Consider the following 21,889-nt stretch of genomic DNA (forward strand, 5'->3'; position numbering starts at 1 on the left):
ATAGCCTCTAAACGAGGAACCTACTGTTGTCATGGAAACATTACGCCATGTCTCTGTTTTCTCAAACCTAACCTATTCTTTTCAAACAGAGACTACATAACCTGCAAAAGTAAATTCGAATACACAAAATACTTCATAATAGCATAATTTATGCTATTATGAAGAAGTATCTTCTTCGGTTACTACTATATTCCGTCACGTAAGCAAGGGGACATCCATATATGCATCAACTGTAACCGAGGAAGAAGGGGTGTAATTGATTGTTGGATGATCTAGTTAAGCATGATGACGCTCGTCAAAACAATACATAAAGAGAAATTTATTTACTGTTACATTCTAACAATACTCGGACAAAAACAATAACTGCAATGAACAATAAGCAAATATAATGAAACAATCAAACAAAACAAAAATACGATATTTAACTGGAGCAATCGATCTAACAAGACATAAATATAGAATATCTTCTGTAGTTCAAAGTCCAGAAGTGTTATGGTATTAATCAATATCATAACTTCTAGTTATGATATTAATCAATTGTTCATTATTACATTTATTATTAAATGTGATATCGCATTATCCAAGTGCATCGCACTCTCATATAAGGCAATAGGCAGCGACGATGTCCATTATTTTGAAAGAATGGCTTCGCATCCTCTTTAGCATACTAGAAATCCCGAAGACCTGTTTTATTTTATTTATTTCTTTCTGGATTAGCCAATTCTCATAGTATTAACCCTCCAGTAAACGTTTCTTTCCTATAACAAGGGAGAGAGAGATGGGGGAGGGGGGGAAGGTAAAAAAACTGCGCGCTGACAGACATAAGAGACTAAGGAGATGGAATGATGATTAAGAAAAACAGATTTAAAGAAACCCAAACTACTCGGACTCTTTGAAGCAACATCAAGCTTAATATATAAAAGAAGTTAGTATAGGAGAGATTCTAATTATTAATAATAATATATTACTATTAACAGTAAGTCTAAATCTGATATCATTTCAACTTTCTATGCTTCCGTATTATCATACTATATTAGACGTATTTAAATTATCTCAGCCTTTCTAAAAAACGAGAACTCTCTCTCTCCTCAGTCCTTCGAAATATGACGTTTCTCTAATTATAAAATTAGAGAAACAACTTCTACTCAATGTTTTCAAAATCAGGAGACGAAGTATTCTAATCCTCCCTACCGGCCGATGTGGCGGATGAAATAGTGACACCAAATTGCACTTCTTGTCCATGTTATTCAATGGGTGTTAAGGCTTCGTATCCGGATTTAGCTGAACGTCTATAGACGTCGTGGCCGGTTGGGGGGGGGGGGGGGTCATTGAAATTCTAACAAATAATATTATTAAAATTAAACCAGTACTGTGAGTTTCCATGAATAACAAAAATGATCTAAAGAATTTTTTTTCTTTTATAATACCAATTAAAATTTTGAAACAAAAGTCATTAGTCAAATATTTAAGTATATCAACAAAACAAGATATGATAAAAACCAAACCAAATAAATATTTTAATTCCCCTTCCTAAAATCTTGTAAGCCTATAGGTAATGAAAGAAGTAGCCTACCCTGGAATTTCTTTAGATGGGAAAGTGCAGTATATTGTATTTTAATTTTTAATGCAAAATTTAAATTTAAATCCTAAAATAAAATTTTTGACGCATGATTTAAGATAACAAGCATATGCTCCTTATATATATATATGTGTGTGATGAAATAATATGTATATATATATATATGATGAAATAAGAAATTCAGCTTGTGGGACACCCGTTTTCTGATTTGTAAAAATAGTTTCACAGATAAGAGTGAAAAATAATTTTGCAGGTCAGAAAATGAAAACCCCGAAATGTGCTTTGCTAAAATATTGAATGCCATGCGAATGAAATACCTCCACGTTTTTATTTTATTTATTTTTATTTATTGCATCTGGAGACTTATACATCATCCATTTATTTTTCGGCTAAAAAATAATTAAAAGTGTCAGTTATGAAAATTAATTAAAACAGTTTGTTTGAAATCCTATTTATAAACTTCTGGGTCATCTAAATAAACTTACTGGGTATTTTGGTGTTTAACTTCCTCTTATTCACGACTTGCATTTAACTGAGGTGGCTAACTCCTGCGAGTCGCCCTGGAGAACATTATATTTTAGACAAGATCAATGGATCAATACCACTAGCATCCACCTAACTCTGTTCATTTATCATCTCTCTAAATACTGTGATGAGGTGTCTAATCCTGATATTGTGTCATCTCATTCAATTAAGCTTTACTGTAATCGTCGCGGCCGAAGTGTAGAATATGTTGGGTAATATCTCGGGGTAGCGATGATTCGTTCGTGCTACCGCCGGTCTAAGCAACGTAATGGCCTGGCACAGTAGCAAGCTAATGACTAATGATAGATAAAGTATGTTAAGGAATCCGTACGTACACGTTGCAGTTGTCGCAAATCTCTTGTCCTAGGGAGGGTGGTCAGCACTCAAGCCAATCACAATACCTCGGCAGAACCCCACCTCCTGTATGCGGCCGGCCTTTTTTCGCTATCAGGCTGCGTTCGTCAGGGCGTGATTGGCCAACAGAACCTGCCGTTACGCTGTCGGCACATATTGACGGCTGCTATGTTTACGAGCTTCGTCGGCTCGTCAGGACAGCGAGATCTTCACTTGACTGACGGACAGAGTAACCGTAGTTGTAGTGTAGTTAGGCCTATCGAGTTCACTTGCTTATGCTGATACAGTGGCAAAGCAACACTCCAAAAAGTATGCCGATATCTTTTGGTGCAATTTAACGGTGCCATCTTGAGCACAGTCATTACTGTAAGATCGCCAGCGGGAGCCACGCTAAAAAAGTCATTTGTGCGTCTCACCTGTCGCTGGCGCACTGATCACCTTCATTCTGTCTGCCCCGCCAGCGCCGCGTTCGCTCGCGGTTTGCTGCCGAGGCTGCTTTTATAATCCTGCAACTTCCACACACCTGAGAAGTCCTCTTTCCTGAATATTGCTTGTGTTGTGCTATCTTGAAAGACTTATTTGCCACCGACGTGAGATGTTCCCGCTAAGGTAGGCGCGCTACCAAGACAACTGTTCCGTTAGGCCTAGGAAAGACCAGCAAAACAAACAGCTTCGTTGTGCTTGTGCGTGTTGTGTCCTTGCAAGGTATGTCTACCTCCGAAACTCCGGAGGCTACCTCTTCTGAGAAGAGCACACCAGCTCACGATGGCAGTAGTCCTTCCGACCGAGATGAAGAAGAAGAAGAAGAAGACGAAGAAGAGGAGGAGTGCAGCAGTAATAATCTTGTAGAAAGAGACGAGGATCATCTTGAAGATGAATACTTTAAGCCTATCAAAAAACTGCGAATGGTTGAAATCCCCGCTGCCCCGAATCCACAGAAACCTCTCACATCGTTTTTCATCAAAGACATTCTCAGCCATAAGCCTAGCACAAGGAGGACCACTAATGTATCCGAAAGAGGAATCGTTCGCCCCTGGGACCTTGGTAACTCCGCTAACCAGCGGCGGAGACCCAGATCAGCAGACGAGGACTCGAGATCGGAAAAGTCAGAAAGTGATTCTCCCGAAAGTCCAGCTGTCACGAACGCAAACACATCCCCACTCGATGCGTTGTTTGAAATGACCAGTAAGGCTTTTGAAGGAATTGAAGCCAGCGACAAAAGTTCAGGTAAGACTGCTTTCATTTGCAACCAACGAATTACTCGCTTGAGTATATTGTGATTCTTGTTTGTTTTCGGTGTCTCGTTTATGCGAATAAGAATTCAGTTCAATTTAGCTTTTTATAAGAGCAAAGACCCATCGAAACCGTTTAACAAACAAATGCTAAACACATTCAGTTTCTTAGAAAATACTGTATAAAAGAAACGTGTAATTAGTTTGCTGCATTTTTCTGTTTTCAGATTCATTTAAAATCGACTATCTTGCAAGCGTGTAAATGCAGTTCTGCATTTTAAAGAAAAAAAACTTCTATAAATTACGCTGTTGTTAAAAATAGGTAATATTTGCTGCTTAATTTAATTAAGCGTAAAGTTAAATAAACACAGCACTAGCAAAAGGATTTTAATTGAGATGTGAAAGTCCACTTTCATTTGTAACGATACTTTTATAATATATGGTTTCTGATTTGTGAAGCTGAGTTGCTATGAAATACCAAAAGAATTTTAATGTTCCAATATTTTCAAAAAGCTAATAACATGGGAGTGGCCTTCTTTTCGAAGAAGAATACAAGTGAAAGCTCTCTCCTGACTTTCTATGTCAGTTTGTATTTATCTTTGCTTTCTTCTTTGTTCAGCTGGACCAGTGTACCTAAACGCATGCCGTTTTCTTATGATTCCCCCTGTACTGGATTCAGCATATTTTGATTTACGCGATGTCAATGTTGAAGAGTGGGGGGGGGGGGGTTGCATTGAGTTGGATTATTCTTCTTCATTGCTATTCATAATTTTCAACGAGACAAGAAATTGGAGTCTACTAATCGTGTGTGTGTTCCTCTGGCCGGTTTCCTGTAAGATGAGAAATCGGAGATGCCGGGAAGAATATTCCTACCCATCTCGGTATTAAACTCGCTAACTCACGTTCAGTGAAACAATCTTAAAAGGGTTCTTCTCCACTAGATGGAAATCGAACCGCGGTGGAAGAAACTAGAAGGATATACCTTGAAGAACTTCTGAGCTCTATAAATCTTTAAATAATAAATCGCCATGAGATGGTGACGACTTCTGAAACTAAAGGAATTCTTCAACATTTGCCTTTTGAGAAAGTATTTCAACCTGTAGAGGAATTTACTTTCGAGATAATTTTTACAACAGTTATTATGAAATTCAATCATACTAACAGTGTCACTCCTCTCGAGTACTTTATGGAAGGATCCTTGTGATAACTTGAATTGTCATGCCAAATTTGACAAATATGGCCTTTAAGGAAATAAAGTGAAACATACTTCGACAGCAAGTACTGAAACTTGCTGTCGAAGTATGTTTCTACAGGGTATAAATATATTTCAAATGACCCCCCCCCCCCCGCTTTTAGAACTTCATCGATATCGTTCTTACACGATACACAAGGTCTCTGTTGCTGCTGCTAAGCTATTTGAATAAAAACAGCTTTTATCCTTTTCGCCAAGCATTAGTGATAGTTCCTCAAATGGTTAGATTACGTCTTTGCAGGACACAGACGTTACTATGCCACTTAATTAAATTCAGTGTTTATTTTCTAAATAAGTTATGTTTATAGTGAAATTTTAAAGTGAAGTTTATAGTGAAAAGGTCAAGATAAAGTAAAATCAGCATATTTGAAACAAATGTTGGTACTTCGAAGCACTATAAGATATAAGGTGCTTATGTGATTATTATAATACACACTGAATATAAATGAGCTTTTAGCACGTTTTGTTTAAGGATTAAAGTGATTTTTCTTTCAATTTCCTGTTAATATATAACCAGTTTTATAGTTTTCCTGTTAGTCCTTCTAATGTAATCCTTCGTAGTAGTTAAAGTGCTAGTTCTAGGGAAGTATTTGGAATAATACGTTAGTACCTGAGTGGGCCAAGAATATCAATCTGGGGAAAAATCTGTACAAACCAAATATGGTACTTTTCTTCAAGCCATTTCAAGCATCCAATAGGCACTGTGACATTCTTACACCTGGCGATGAAAACCATATCATCACCTTAAACATCCACGCACAACAGTGTCCCACGAGCCGTGGCATTCGGACCCACAGTATCTTTGGATATTTATACAATATATAATATAAATACTATATATATATATATATATATATATATATATATATATATATATATATATATATATGTTAAAGATACCAAGCTATTTTTAATGTGTGTGTATGTGTGTGTGTATATATATATATATATATATATATATATACACACACACAATAATATGTGCCCCCAACCCTTCGGGGTGGGAGCACATAAAAAAAAAAAATTTTTCTTAACTGTTCAGTAGATCGAATTTTGTCTACTGAAAAAAATGTCGCCTATTTTGTTCTCAAAATGAAGTGACGGAATTAGTTATTTTGAAAATTTTGAAAATTTCAAAATAACTAATTTCAAAACTTTGTAGAAATGTTCTTTGAAACCCATCAGTAGATGAACTGACTTTGAGTGTTTTGGCCATTCGGGTGGGGAACAGTCGCACTATTAAAGGAAAGTTTTCTGACTTCGCTTTTGTGAAGTTCTTACCTGAACATCTTTCAGCTAAGAATGATACTGCATTATGTGAAGACTTATTTTGTGTGGACTCCGTTTTTATTCGAACTATTCTCGTCGACGTCGATCACCCTTCAATCCCCTCAATAATTTAACTCGCTCCTACTAATACTTCTTTATTTCTTTTCCCGTATTTTTAACCTAAGTGGTATCACAACAACTTTGCTAACTGACTAACTTCAGAAATGGAAAAACATCAGTCTGTAAGTTGCTCCTTTTTTTGGTTTGTTAATTCTCTCAGCTCAAGTACTAGAGGAATATTGTTTACATTCGGTCTACTGAATTTGGCGGCAATGTCTACATAATACTGATTGTCCCCCCCCTTTTTATTTCCCTTTCCTTTTGTGAAGGTTGCTTGAGTTTATACCGCTTATTAAACGGATACAGTGACCACCAACCCTCGTCCCTTATTTCCTGGAGGCAACTTCTCGTATATTTCAACAGACAGACTACTTGTTTATTCGTCTGATCATTTCCTTGCTTCGTGTACCTCCTTTATGACGCCTCTGCACCGAAAGGACGCTTGTTTGATAACACCTGGCTTCCATTTTCAACAAGTCCCTTTACGTAGCAATAAATGAGAGAGAGAGAGAGAGAGAGAGACTCCCCCTGCTAACCCCACCTTCCTAGCAAAAAAAAGCTGGAGGGTGTCATTATACATGGAGTGTCGGTTCGGGTTTTTATCGACCACTTACGACCCTGCCAACAGACATACAAACTCTTCCGCTTTGCCATCACCTGTTCATGTAATAGCCTACTGATTCGACTCTCCGTTTATAATGCAGACATAATAACTTGCGCTAAATAGCAGAAGAGACTTAATGTTTGGAAAAATAGGAATTAAACAATGGAGTCTGAATTGAGATGTATGTGAATCTGCAAGCACTGAAACCCAACAATTTAGATGTCGGATCTGTATTGTCAGAGTTTGATATCGGGAAAAGAGGAAGGTTCAAGTAATAATTTATTTAAAAAAATAATAAATTAACATGTTTATACAATACTGGTTTAAAATTCATTGAAGAGAGTAATAAAAATGGTTCGGAATAATGTCAAAGTTCCTCTGACCCTTAAGTGTAAAATGATATTTTGATTAATCATATTATTCTGATTCTCCAATGAAGACTACAGGACTGTAGTTTCCAGTCTGAAACTGATTCTGAGATTTCACTCAGTAATTGTCAATCTTTTCATCATCGGGTATTCCTTTCAAATAAGTTTCTACTTATGGAAAATTATGGTTCATAACAGCGTCTATAATTTGAAGCTAAATAGAAATCCAGCTGAATATAAAGCTGTCTTCCTATTCAGTTATGAATACAAAGCTACTCCAAACCACCTAAATCCATCATGATGGAACCATTAGCTATATATCCTACATTTATATGAACAAAGGCACAATATTATCTGTTAGCAGAAAAGACTCTAAAAGTGTTAGTACCCAACCTTTGACCACCACGGTACTCTATCAGTACCGTGTGGTCAAAGGATTAGATAATCAAAAAACCTTACTCTACAAATGAAACATTGGATTTTATTTATTTATTTATTTATTTTTTTTTTTTGAAGCGGCTTCACGTCTGCAAGATGCGAGGCGGTGGCTTCTCTCCAAGCAAAGAAAATCGTTCGCGAACTAAAGGCATTCATAAACACCAATGTCCACATTATGATTATATAGATAGTTGTATGCAATGTGTGGATTAGAAAGCAGAGACGCTTTTCACTTGGCCGACAAAATAAATGAAACATAATATGTAAGTAAGCAAGTAAGAGAGCAATGTAGCTTATCAGTTACAAAATCTGTGTTGGTTTATCAGTTACAAATTTTCTGTTGTTATAGAAAGTAAGAGAATGTGTTCAATAAATTCTTATCTTTGAAAGGATTCAGCTTGTTTTTGCAACAAGTGCGATTTTTTTTTCTGACTGATACCGTTAATACTTACTACATCTCATCTTTCCCCAAGGAGTAGGAGGCTTTTGGACATTCACAAGTCTTCAATTATGTATTCACAACTAAGTATCATACTTCGTATGATTCTCCGCCCCTTCTTACACACTCCAAATGCTCTTATTGGTCTGAGAATCATAGTGTAGGAGCGGATGGTTAACTACGAAATTTAGGATAAGTTCCTGATGTTCAATCAAGGGTTAGTTTCTGATTCTATCCATATATAATAGAAATAATCAAGCGTCAGCAGACACATTATTTTGTGCTCGTGAATAAAACCAAGTAAATGACTGTACCAAAAATAACCCTGTAGGAATATGAGGCAAAACGAGGCATCCTCGTTACTCAGAACTGTAATGTGTTTCCTGATCTTTACAGGTAATCATTTTTATTCAGTTTAAGAAGCTAAGTATTACAATAAACGGGTATTCGTATAATAACAATTTGCTTTTGTTGAATCTTTGTTCATCTATCTTAATATTGTTTTTAAGTTATGGTTATCTAATTTATCTAATTTTCGTCTGGAAATATGTAAACAACTCTGCTATTACTAGAAACATTCACATAGAAGTAGCGGTACTATATATTTCTGCAACCTGAAAATTCGATTATACGCAGATGGCCTCCACGGTCAAACACCACGAAAACCGGTGTTTGAATGTGCAGGCAGAAAACATTAAGAGACGGTTTTGCGATGTGGCAGCAGTTTTGCATGTTTAAAGTTGTGAACCAGGTGCAATTCGAATATTCCCGACGGTGTCCTCTGAAGGGATCCTTTCTAGAAAACAGGCATTTCCAAGATCTTCAAATATTTTTCTGTAAATTCTGTTCAACTGGGAGGTTCGTGAGGCAGGTATTCAAGATTTCAGAAATTTCCGATACCAAATGCTGGTATTGGTCCTACACTTGCACACGGTAGATAGGGTGAGTTGTTTATAAATTACATACTAGCTGGAGGTGGGCGTCTGTATTTTGTGACAGTATTCGTATTATACACTTACACTTTGTAACATAGAGGGGGTTGCTAACATATTCTTGTTTAATTTTTTAAATAGATGAAGAAATAGTATACATTTTCCCACTCTACAACTACATTGAGAATATTTATGGTTCTGATTTTTTTCTTCTTCATGTTTTCGACTAGAAGAGAAGTGGCTTAGTTTGTTAAAAGAAATGCATTTGTCGAAATAAGATCCTCCTCCCCCCATAAACGTATACATTTAAATGATTTCGAAAACAAAGAACTACTTTGTTTGTGATACGTGACTAAGAAATATTTCACAATTTTCTAAAGATGTTTATTTATTTATGTGGCTCCCAATCACGAAATTTTTGTTTTAAAATATTATTTGAATTACGCGGCTCTCCAAATGCTACGATTCAAAACAGTTCGATTCAAAACGGCCATTCCATTAATGAGAGTCATTTTTATTGAGCTTCATTGTTTCAGATAGGTTAACTATTGTTTATTAACAGCGTGCTTGTGTATTTATTCTGATTTGAATATTGACGCCTCTCTCTCTCTCTCTCTCTCTCTCTGTGTGTGTGTGTGTGTGTGTTTGTGTGTGTGTGTGTGTGTTTTTCGAGTAGGCCTAGTGTTATCACCGGAAACTAAGTTCTTGAGTATGTGAGTGTGTGTGTGTGTTTTCAGGCCAGTTTTTCTGAAATAAATACTTCCAGGTATATTTACTGAGACTGGTTAATAACTCTCCGCGATTAAAATAGCTAAAAAATTGCTGTTTTCATCCCATTTGTCGGAGACTTCACATTCAAATCCAACCAAAGGAAAGGTCTTGTTGTTCCAGCTCTTATGCAGCTCATGAGCCCTCGTATATGTCTATGGATTGTCCGTTGTTATGTACACACACGTTATTGACAGGTCTTCATAAAATTGAACATTTATACTGCTGCTAGAATAGAGGGAATGTGTATGAAAATATATTCAATTTGTACATCTTGTATGGTTAATTAAATTATCAGCCGATGCTAATTTTTGGGGTTGAATGTTGTTCATTATCTGTATATGCAATGAAATGGCTATAAATTAATGGCCGTAAATGTTGCTCAAAGGAGGGAGATAAAAAAAAATCAGGAAGGCAACACGTTCATCAAAGTTGTTATGAGTAATACCGCCGTACGGTTCGTGGAGGGCAAAAAGAAAAAAAGTAACCTGTTTTATTCGACGAATTGGAAGATATCGCCAAATGTCCTGAGCGAATGGGGAATTAAAATTTTGCGTTAAACTGCATATCTTATCAATTTAAACTACAGTCATTTTAACATTTTATATTATTAGTTGCTATTATGACTATTAAAATTATAATACCAGGAAAAATACAAAAGGAAACAAGGAATAAATTGCTGTAATCGTTTTGCAGTGCAAAACTGGGTTGCAATTTGTTTATATTCAATTTTCGGGGGTTTGTTACAAATAAAGATAGGAGAGAAAGTTCGTTTCAAAAAGTGCTTCCCTTCAGCAAGTATTTAGAGGCATGCAAATCAAAAATATTGATCAACACCCAAATATTATACAAATAAATACTAATTAATACATAATAGATTTAAATAAATGTAATATGCGATAAATTTCTGAAAGAGTTGCACTTTTATAAACTTATTGAATATCTCAGTTCCATCACATGAAGTATTTTACATTTAAATATCTTCAATGCGACACAAAACTGTACATCGGTTTTTCCATCAGCCTTCGGCAGTTGCATGGCATCGCACACAGGAATTAAAGCTGTTTGTGATAGCTGAAGATATGTGGCTTAATGTCTTGGCAGGTACATCTGCCAAGACATTAAAAATAAATGGTCTTAAAAGAACCTGTGCGTTATTATGTGCTGTGTGTTCATAATGCGAACCGTATTGCTTTTACCAGTTTATATCTATTTGAATGGATTATCCTGTGTTGGTCTGCTTGAATAACTAAAAAAAAAAAAAAAAGGTTTAATTTTACTTCTAAGAGAAATATTTTGCCTTTCAAAATGCTGTACTTGAACTTCAAGAAAACCAGAACTTTTCATCACTTATTGAAATCTTAAAGAAATTAATAAATAAATAAGTAAAAAGCAGATCTTTCTATGACAACAAACTAAACTGGATGACTATTACTATGAGTGGTTTAAATTTTTGCTATATGTAGAAAAACATGACGTACAAACCTCTTTGTGCAGATGTTATAAGAGGTGTTACCAATCATTCAATATATCTATATTACTTGTATCTTTGCCAACAGTTTAAAATATATTCTACGTTTCTCATAACATCAATCCTTGATTTCCTTTACCTTAAGAAATCTTATTGTTTTTTCCCACCTTAACTCGCTGAAGTAAAAATGGTGAAGCATTAGACCCAGAAACATATTGTTTTACAAATAGTTTTTGCCATTCAACTATCGGATATTCGTATTTACGGATGCCTGAAGTGTTAGATGATTATCATCGTCGAGTGTGAGCTTCCATCGTGATTGATGTTAATTAGTCCTGAAGTGGTTTGAAAGAGCACCGTGTATATGACCTCTAGAAAAGGATTATCTCTTAACCTATCTCTGCACTTTTCTCGCTCTCTTCGTGCTTTGTAAAAGTCACTTTCGGCTTATTAAGAGTATTTAATTTTGACTGGAAAATTTCTCAGGGATAACGATCGTATTCTGCGTGAACACTATATATATATATATATATATATATATATATATATATATATATATATATATATATATACTTACTAAAATATACATTCACAAAAAGAAAATAAAAATAAAAAACCTACGTAAATGTAGTGTTTCTTCGAATTTCGCATTTCAGTCTTCAAAATGCCTGTTTGATTTTCTCAAACTTTGAAATAAACTATAATGAGAGAGTTATTTAAGAAAATTTCTTAACAGTCTCAAGTTTCTAGTAACAGTTTCTTAACAGTTCCCCAACAAAACAGTTCACAGCATTTCCAATGTAATCAGAGAAAGAGAATGTATCCGTCGAGTACTGGCTCAGCAACAACAGAAATACGATTATACAACTCCGATGTGCAAAATAATTGCGCACTGGAACCTGCATGTGATGCAAACTTTATATAAGGTAGTTGCTACATTAACTACAGTAACCTCAACGGTAACTTATAATGTAATTATGATAACGAAATAAACATGGCGCTCACAAGTGTTTTAATGTTATGTCGTATTGAATTAAGTGCATCGAATATCGAGCATATGCGGGAATTGTGCTCGAAAATAAGCAGTAATACTGTCCTTTGCCTCCCCCTAGAAAAAGGGTCTCGTATCCCCCAACCTTGGCAGTACCGACCATCTCGGGGGTGTGATGGGTGCAATGCACCCGGGCCCCACGATCGAGTGGGCACAGTGGTACACATTTGCTGAAACGTTTTTTTTTTTTCTTCTTCTAATTTTGCTTATAACTAAAGGGATTTCATCGACATGATTTTAAGGGCCCCGGTAATTATAATATCTCTGTGTTTCTCTATTATGTTAGTGTTTTGTGTTCAGTAAACGTTATGCTAACCTGTTATATTTCGAATGTGTTTTTTTTTTGTTGTTGTCTTCTTGTGCCAAAATCATTTGCAGGTAAGATGTTTTACAATACGTTTATTTCGAATCCTTTAATTTTTACCTTTGAAAAATATTTTAGGACCCAAAAGGTTTCTTGCACCCCGGTCGCTTTATGGAGAAGGCCTGCCCTGACCTGAGGGGAGCACTCCAATTCGCAATCACTATCGCTGTTAATTTTAGGGAGGGGTTATTTTAATATTGAGATGAGTAGGATTATTTCTATTCCATTTGGATAACATAAAGGGATAGTAATTTACAAGTAGAATTCTATTTAGTTATCTCTTCGCATATTTCTGCTGTGCAGTTAAGTTGAAGTGTGAAGAAAGTTTTCGAAGTGTTTTTAAATTTGAATAACATTTTTGAAGATGACAATCGAAGCGTATTCGTTTTGGGTAAACTAATGCTCCTGACAGTGTTAGCGTTATATTAAAAATGTAAAGATATTCTCTTATTTGTCTTTATTACTTTTGTTGATAGTGTGAATAGTAGATGAGTTTGTGCAGCGAGATTATGTTCAAATATCGTATGCAATTTGCAGTCTTATTGATGCCTGCTACATTTCTTGAATTAATAAAGCCAAGGAATGATTATGTAAATTATTCAGCTTCAATTTTTTTTTTTAACTTTAGTTCAAAGATGAAATTTGCGTCTCGTATTTTATGAAGCAGACGAGATGATTTCAATTAATTGACAACTGTTGACAATTGTCAATTAATTGTTGACAACTGTTATCAATTGACATGATAACTTCAATGCTTTACGTTGAAGTTATCATTCAATCTTCGATTATTTAAATATCGAATTTCGATGCTCTAGATGTCTTCATGTTTCAAATGCGTTGCTGTTTCAAAATTACCAAAAATGTCATTTCCGGGATAAATGCTTAAGGATAACACCAGAAATTAAGGAACACCAGAAATAACGATGGGTGCAAATTTTTATTCTTTGCTTGGACACCTTGAAGCTATGAGTCCAGGAAAACGTCTTCTGAACTTTCAGTTGTAGCATTTGAAATGACGCTACCACACGATATCTGGCTGTTAAGCCGTCAGTGATTCTCCATCTTGCAGATGAATGGTCCCCATGTTTCTACCATCAGTGCGACACATTAGTGACACCAAAGCTAATATTGCGCGCTCTCTAGAGGCACTTTTTAGTAGGGAATTTTCGTTTAACAATTCGGATATATATATATATATATATATATATATATATATATATATATATATATATATATATATATATATATATCCGAATATTGACGATTTCTTCTTTTCTTCGAAAACCGAAAGTAACAAAATAGAAGAAATGTGATGCGGTAGGGTTTCTGTTGCTTGCACTTCTTGAAATGTGGGTAAAATTTACAAACATTTAAGTCCGGGGACGACATTTCAAAATGCGAAGACAGCGCTTTACCACCGAAGGAAAAGGAGGAATGTCTCCATAGATTTTTTATTATTATTATTTTTAAAAAAGCAGTTCCCTATAGTTTGAAATACGAGAGTTAAATTTTAATCGTATTTCAAGTTTCATAATGATTTTTCAATTGAAGACGGGATGGCAGGTTTCTGACGGAGATGGAATCGCTTTCCTGAAAGATTGAACTTTATTTCAAGTATGCAGAGCGAAGTTTTTCTGGTGACAAAACTATAAACTGACAATTGTGTATTTTTTTCTTTTTCTCAAGGAAAAGTAAATAAAATTAAGATTTCACGATGTTTTGATATTCAATAGAAAGTTCTGTGAATTCGAACTCTTTATTTCGAAAATCAATGCAGTATTTTTTACTGAAATTCAGAGGCAGCAGTTCTGATGCACTTCAGACTTTCTTTTTTTTTCTTCTAATACATGCATTAAAGGAAATCTGCATGAATGTTGTCACGCGTTTAAATTTAACTGACCTTTATTAAAATAGCTCTTTGTTTCGTCTGAGTGTGCCACCTGGTCTTGAAGGATAAAGTCAGTGTGTGTGTGTGTGTGTGTGTGTGTAAACGGATAGTTTTTGGTTCAAGTCAAAAACAACAAACCAAAATCAAAACAATACTAAAGCAATTTTCATTACACGGTTATACAAGTTTAATTATTAGTAATAAAGCATTGTTCACAACTGTTATCAATTGACATGATAACTTCAATGCTTTACGTTGAAGTTATCATTCAATCTTCGATTATTTAAATAACGAATTTCGATGCTCTAAATGTCTTCATGTTTCAAATGCGTTGCTGTTTCAAAATTATCAAAAATGTCATTTCCGGGATAAATCCTTAAGGATAAACAACAGAAATGACGATGGGTGCAAATGTTTATTATGTAGATGCATATGGGTATACGTATGCATCTACTTAATATTATTAGTAGATGCATACGTATAACCAGCGAGGTATCCAATTTTGATTTAAAATCTAGAAAGTAAGGATGAGAATAACACTCTGCAATAATTCTTTAGAACAATGATGATATCTTGCTTAACAAAGAATAATTATATGTGAGGAAAGATCTGTTTAAAATCTCTCTCCTGCGACCACACACACCACTACGAATATTGAGAGATTTGAAAATGAACACGTTCCAATCATTAAATGAAAGTCGTCGTGACTGTTGTTTGTCCCCCCCCCACACACACACACACAGCACCGGATAGTGCTTCCTGATATTAGTCAACTACCTTGAATAAGATAACAACACTTTCAGTTGACTAATAACGACTAATTGTGTTGCCAGCATGTGCCAAGGGCACCTGCTAGTAGCACACAGTCAATCAGGTTTTATCCCTTCTGGTGCGCGACAAATGAGCTATCAGCAACAAAGCATAAGAAATATCAAAATTGGTTATTTTGTTATCTAAACATTTATAGCTAGCTTAAATGTTTAGATAACATTTAATAGATAACATTGAAGAGATACACATCATTTGTGTACCTCTTCAATAAACAACTTTGAGCATTACGTTTGTTTGTTTGTATATTTATTTTTTAACTAAGGAATGCCAACGAAGTCTTTAATATCTGTCTATCTATCATCTGTAAAAAATATGATAGTTATTCGTGATAACCAACCTTCCATACGATCCAAGAAAAAAGATTGGGAAAGAGGGGGAAAGAAAGAAACGCCAAAGAATGCGCGCACACACACACACACACACACACACGCACGCACGCACGCATTCTTTGGCGTTTCTTTTTTCCCTCTCTTTCCTAATCTTTTTTCTTCGATCGTATAAAGTTGGTTATTGAGCTGGAATAACGGTATATGAATTTTGCTATAATAATCAGTTAACTGTAATTATCCAAATAAAAGTTCATATTCAAATAAATCATGAACTATATTCGTTATCCTGTGAAGTTTTTAATAGCACAATAAGATATCAAAGACTTTTTTTCTTTTTCTTTTATTTAATCCTAAGAGAATAATTTGTCTTAGGGAATAGGCTCAATAGGATTACCAGCTACACATGGAATTCCCCAGTGTTAATGACGTTGGCTATCTTTTGACGCAGACAGTAAAGGGTAGCTCTATGGTAAATCTGTTTTGTTTTGCTCAAAAAAAAATAATAAATAAATAAAATAAAAAAAAATGAGGTACTTAGTTTCCAGTTTTAATCATGGCTTAAAACAAAACAGGATGAATCTGAAGGCATTCAGACTACTTATAATTTTTTGTTTCAGTAAATATCACTCTTTCTCCACAGTATCATTTATTATTAAAATACTCCACCTTTCTTTTATTATTTGTCAATATGAATTTTATTGGTTATAACAAAAACATATCAATAATATTAAACAAATAATAATACCCGCCTTTATTAGCATTGCTTCTCCACTATCTACCGGTTTAAGGAAAACACACACTCAAAATAACTGCAAAGTACTATGTTACAGCCCTCATGCTTATGTTCGGATAACTGATGATCTGGATCCTATTTCTTAAATTATCTTAATTCGAAGAATTCGATATATATATATATATATATATATATATATATATATATATATATATATATATATATATTTATTATTATTATTATTATCTGAGACTTCCAGGGAGTCAAGGACTCATCGAGGGAGGCTATAAATTACCGAACCCAGCTATCATGCCTTCCCTTAAATTAATTTACACTATATGCACTCACTACTCCTAAGGGCAAATTATTCTATTCAGTCATTGCTCTCTGGGAGAAAAACCTAGCTCTTACCCCTTTCTTGACTGAGAACAACCTTAACTTCCGTGGATGTCCCCGTGTTCTCTCCTCCATATAAAGAAACATTTCATCATTTTAAATGCTATAACACCCTTTCAAAAGTTTATAGACCTCTATACATCACTCTTCTTTTTCCTGTTAACTAGAGTCTGTAATTCACATACTTGCATTCTGTGCTCATAATTCTTATAATCCGGAATAATAGCAATCCGGAATCTTTGTAACCTTTCTTTCCACTCTTTCCACAGCTTCTTTATCTCCTTGGAACCCGGGAGACCAAATCTGCGCAGAGTAATCCAGGTGTGGTCTTATCAATGCCTTATAAAGAGGCAAAATTACTTCTTTATCCTTACATGTCAAAGTTTGCTTCAACAAAGCAATTATCCTCTGAGTTATATTTGCAACTTTTGCTATGTAACCTTTGAACTTTAAATTCTTATCCACCAATACACCAAGATCCCATGCCACTTTAGTTTCTTGTATCATAAATCTTGTATAATATGCCGCTGGAACTCTAATCACGTCAAAGTGCATAACTTTACACTTACTAACATTAAACTGATAGCCATTTTCATTTGCCCAGATTTCCAATCTATTCAAATCATTTTATAATTGCTGAATACCAGTGGCATCCCTGATTGCCCTGCCTATCATCGCACCATCAGCAAACAATTGTAAATCTGATGATGGACCCTGCTTGATGTCATTAATGTATAGATTGAACAATAATGGCCCAAAGACGGAATCCTGAGGTACACCACTGCTAACCTTAAATCTGGCAGATTCACACCCACTGTATACCACTTTTTGATATCTGTCTGTCAATCGTACCCTCATCCAAGTCAAAAGATTATATTCCAATCCCATATTCTTCAGTTTTTGCAACAGCCTATCCTGTTGTATCCTATCAAATGCCTTAAAAAATCCAACATTATCATAGCGTATCCATTCCCTTTATCCAACTAGGCGTAGCATTGTTATAAATTATGAGCAAATTGCTAAAACATGACCTTCCTTTAGTAAACCAATTCTGTTCCCTGCAAAGTATAGAATGCTTGTCTACCCATTTCTCTATGCGAGTTCTTACCAACTTCTCTATAATCTTCACTACCACACCAGAGATACTAATAGGTCGGTAGTTAGACAAGTCAGTTTTTGCACCACCCTTGTGCAATGGAACTATCGTACATTCCTTCCATTCCTCTGGTATCATTCCTGAACTGAGACTCAAGTTATACAAATGTGTGAAAGGCCTAGCCAATTTAGCTGAACATTCCTTTAGCAAACGGGCTGGTATTCCGTCTGTCCCTATTGGCAAATATATATATATATATATATATATTATTTTAAAAAATATTCTCACAATCGTTTTCAGGGCAAAATCTTAATCACTAAAGACATTATTTTATTTTTATGTTGCTATATATAAAAGCCTATGAAAGGCTATATATATATATATATATATATATATAATTAATTTTTTAACTTGGGGATACTGTATATTATTAGGGTTACCAAGTAATTTTATAAGCTTGGTTATTTAACTCCTAATCCCAAGTATGCAAACAATTAAGTTTGCACCTGAAACATAGTTCAAGTCTAAAGATGGTACAACACCAGGGCAACTCATTGTAAAGGTGGGTAAAGCTTTGATCACTATTCTTAGTATTTTCCCATAATGTAAAGCACATCTCACTAAGTACATCTCACATCTCCCTAATATACAGTATCCCCAAGTTAAAAAATTAATTACATCTATATCTCCTCCAGAGATTCTTATTAAAAATAAAAACACCTTTTAGCAACTTGCATAGGTAAAGTTGATAAGGCTCTGTATTACTAAACCTTGGTATTTAGATTATAGCTACTCACTGAGGAGACCTCAAAAAAGGTTGAAACCGGTCTGGGTAGTGACTCCACCCATAATGTATTGCAGTATACATCTCTTAGTGAGATGTGCTTTACATTATGGGAAAATACTAAGAATAGTGATCAGAGCTTTACCCACCTTTACAATGAGTTGCCCTGGTGTTGTACCATCTTTAGACTTGAACTATGTTTCAGGCGCAAAGTTAATTGTTTGCATACTTGGGAGTTAATTAACCAAGCTTATAAATTTACTTGGTAACCCTAATATATATATATATATATATATATATATATATATATATATATATATTAGGGTTACAAAGTAAATTTATAAGCTTGGTAATAAATATATATATATATATATATATATATATATATATATATATTAGGGTTACAAAGTAAATTTATAAGCTTGGTAATAAATATATATATATATATATATATATATATATATGGTTTTTTCCCCAGTTTATTCTGGGGTTTTCATCTCGCAAAGCAGGCAAACTGGCCTTGAGAACTTAACACTACAGGCCATAGGATATGCCGGGGCATAGGGGCTGACCACCTTATCCTGTAAACGGATTGAGGTCCGATGATCAATGGACCCTCGACACCGCAAGGTAAAAGAGGGTATAAAGAAGATGATATATATATATCATCTTCTTTATACCCTCTTTATATATATATATATATATATATATATATATATATATATCGAAATATCGTTTATCGAAATATCAGTACCAGGAGATAGTCGGATTGACAACAAAGAAAATGAAAAAATTACAAAATATCGCGATTTGCAAATCGAAGTTGAACGAATCTGGCAAAAGAAAACAAAAGTTGTTCCCATAATAATAGGTGCTTTAGGCGCCATCCCTAAAACATTGAAAAAACATCTAGAAGCACTCGAGTTAGATGGATTAAAAATTGGGCAGCTGCAAATAGCCGCTTTGTTCGGCACAGCTTTCATTTTCAGAAAGTATTTCCACAACTCATAGGCCTTTGGGTAGGGCCCGAATTAATCGAATATAACCAGCCTTTTCTTAAGACTGAGGAAGCAAATCAAGCTTTGATGAATATTATTTATATATATATATATATACTGTATATATGTAGAAAGTATTTTACCTTGTGTATAATAAATGTTAAAGACACCAAGCTATTTTAAACCTGGTTTTACTCCATTTCCCAAGTAAGCAAACAGACAAACAAGTCAAGTTTGCGCCTGCAAGTGTTGCAAGTCTAGCTGACCCTGCACGTAGTGTAAGACCAAGGCAACTCATGGTAAAAGTAGATTAAGCTCTGATCACTAATCTTAATATTTACCCTTAATGCAAAACACATCTCCTGGAGGGGATGTATGATGCTATGTATTAAAGGCAAGGGGCCACTACCTAGACCGGTTTCGACCTAGGCCACTACCTAGACCTCTCTAAAAATTAAGACGATCCCTAGACCACTCCATAGTGGCCAAAAGACCGTCCAACTCAGCGTTGTTCCACTCAGTGACAGGCTCACCCCGTCACCGAGAAGAACTTCTCAGCGTTGGCTCTACCCAGTGTCAGGCTTACCCCACCACCAGCCAGAACCATAATCTCAGCGGTGGCCCTACTCAGAGACAGGCAAAAACCTATCCCCAAGCAGAACCTCTCAAAGCCAGCCCCCACCAGTTCCGACCCCTATCGAGGTCTCATTAGTGGGAGCCAGGCTAGAAATACCAAGATTTTAGTAATACAGAGCTTATAAGTATTTTACCAGAACAAGTTACCATAAGGTGTTTTAACCTTATTAAATAAAAATCTCAGGAGGAGATATAAATGTAGATAAATGTTAAATACTTCTTTAACATTTAACATTTATTATACCCAAGGCAAAATACTTTCTACACACACACACACACACACACACACATATATATACATATATATAATTAGGATTGCTTTTTCTTGGAAATAAATATACTTGAAGGCACCTTTTAGTGTATACAAAAATATTAGTAGGGTATACATTCATTTTCGTACATTCATACATTCAAATCACTTCAATGAAAGTTCTCTATTGTTTTGTTTGTATGTTTCAAAGGCATATTATCTCTCAAGACGGGGAACAAGACTTCGAAGAGGAGGATTGCTTCAAAACTTGAAGCGCATGCGTTAGAACAAGAAAAGGTTAAAGTAATGTTTTCTTGTTCCTAACCGATGATATTAGAAACACTTTAAATCTGTGCGATCAGTTAATTATTTATAAGGGGTGTTACATGCTGGACTTCTTCAGTAGTTGATAAACAATTGAAACATGCTACGCTTTAGAAAACTGCCGTTCCTGTTGTAATTAATGCGCCTCTAAGTAATCTGATAGAGAAAAAGGTAAAGTCTAAGATCAAAACAAAAATTTTAGCTCTCTTCTCCTCTCCTCCTGGTATCGTTAGATCTCTGTATTTCTGAACACATTGGAATATGAACATGTCGACTAGGGATTTAAAGATTATCTCAGTTGGGAAACACTAATAAGATCCCATTTGAAGATTACATGTTAATAACTTTCTTTAGGCGTAAATGAAGCCAATTTCACTGTTTTCCACTTTCTTTTGCTAGTGGACCTTGATATGGTATCTGTTCTGTTAATCTCCCCACCAGTCCATTATAGAGATAAATATTACTCTTCTGCTGAAAACTGCAGCCATGCTAAGAGGCTCACGACAGAAGTGGAATAATGAGCAAGTAACTCAATAAGTTTTTATATATGTAACAGAAGAACAGTCTAATAATACAATGACACTATTTTTCCCATGACAACAATCATTGTTTTAGGAAAAATATATAAATTATAATTTTATAGCGAATACTTTTGGAAGTATTTCACTTTACGATGAGTCTGATTTTGATTGAAAATGCAATGTCAAAGCAATGCTCTTGCTAAATATGTTCGTACTTTTTCAGACCGAATTTGAGTGAAGCTAATGGTTTTAAATTAAGTCGTTTAGGGGAATATTTAAGATAGCGACAACATATCATCCAAATGAAAGATAAATTGTTGTCTTTAAAGAATTTCGA

At 34.9% G+C, this 21,889-nt stretch overlaps 1 protein-coding gene across 1 annotated transcript in view; it reads left to right on the forward strand.

Annotated features, from left to right (window-relative positions):
* The first annotated feature begins 3,165 nt into the window (after nucleotides 1–3,165).
* LOC150108813 (transcription factor LBX1-like) overlaps nucleotides 3,166–21,889 on the forward strand; it is a 183,988-nt gene continuing 165,264 nt past the window's right edge. The window contains exon 1 of the mRNA XM_090414297.1: nucleotides 3,166–3,685. Within this exon, the coding sequence (XP_090270423.1) occupies nucleotides 3,166–3,685 (520 nt within the window). The remainder of the gene's footprint in view (nucleotides 3,686–21,889) is intronic.

The sequence above is a fragment of the Typopeltis vanoorti genome, chromosome 2 (assembly GCF_054136105.1).
Source record: "Typopeltis vanoorti isolate ZY-2024b chromosome 2, IOZ_Tvanoo_1.0, whole genome shotgun sequence".
NCBI lineage: Eukaryota > Metazoa > Arthropoda > Arachnida > Uropygi > Thelyphonidae > Typopeltis > Typopeltis vanoorti.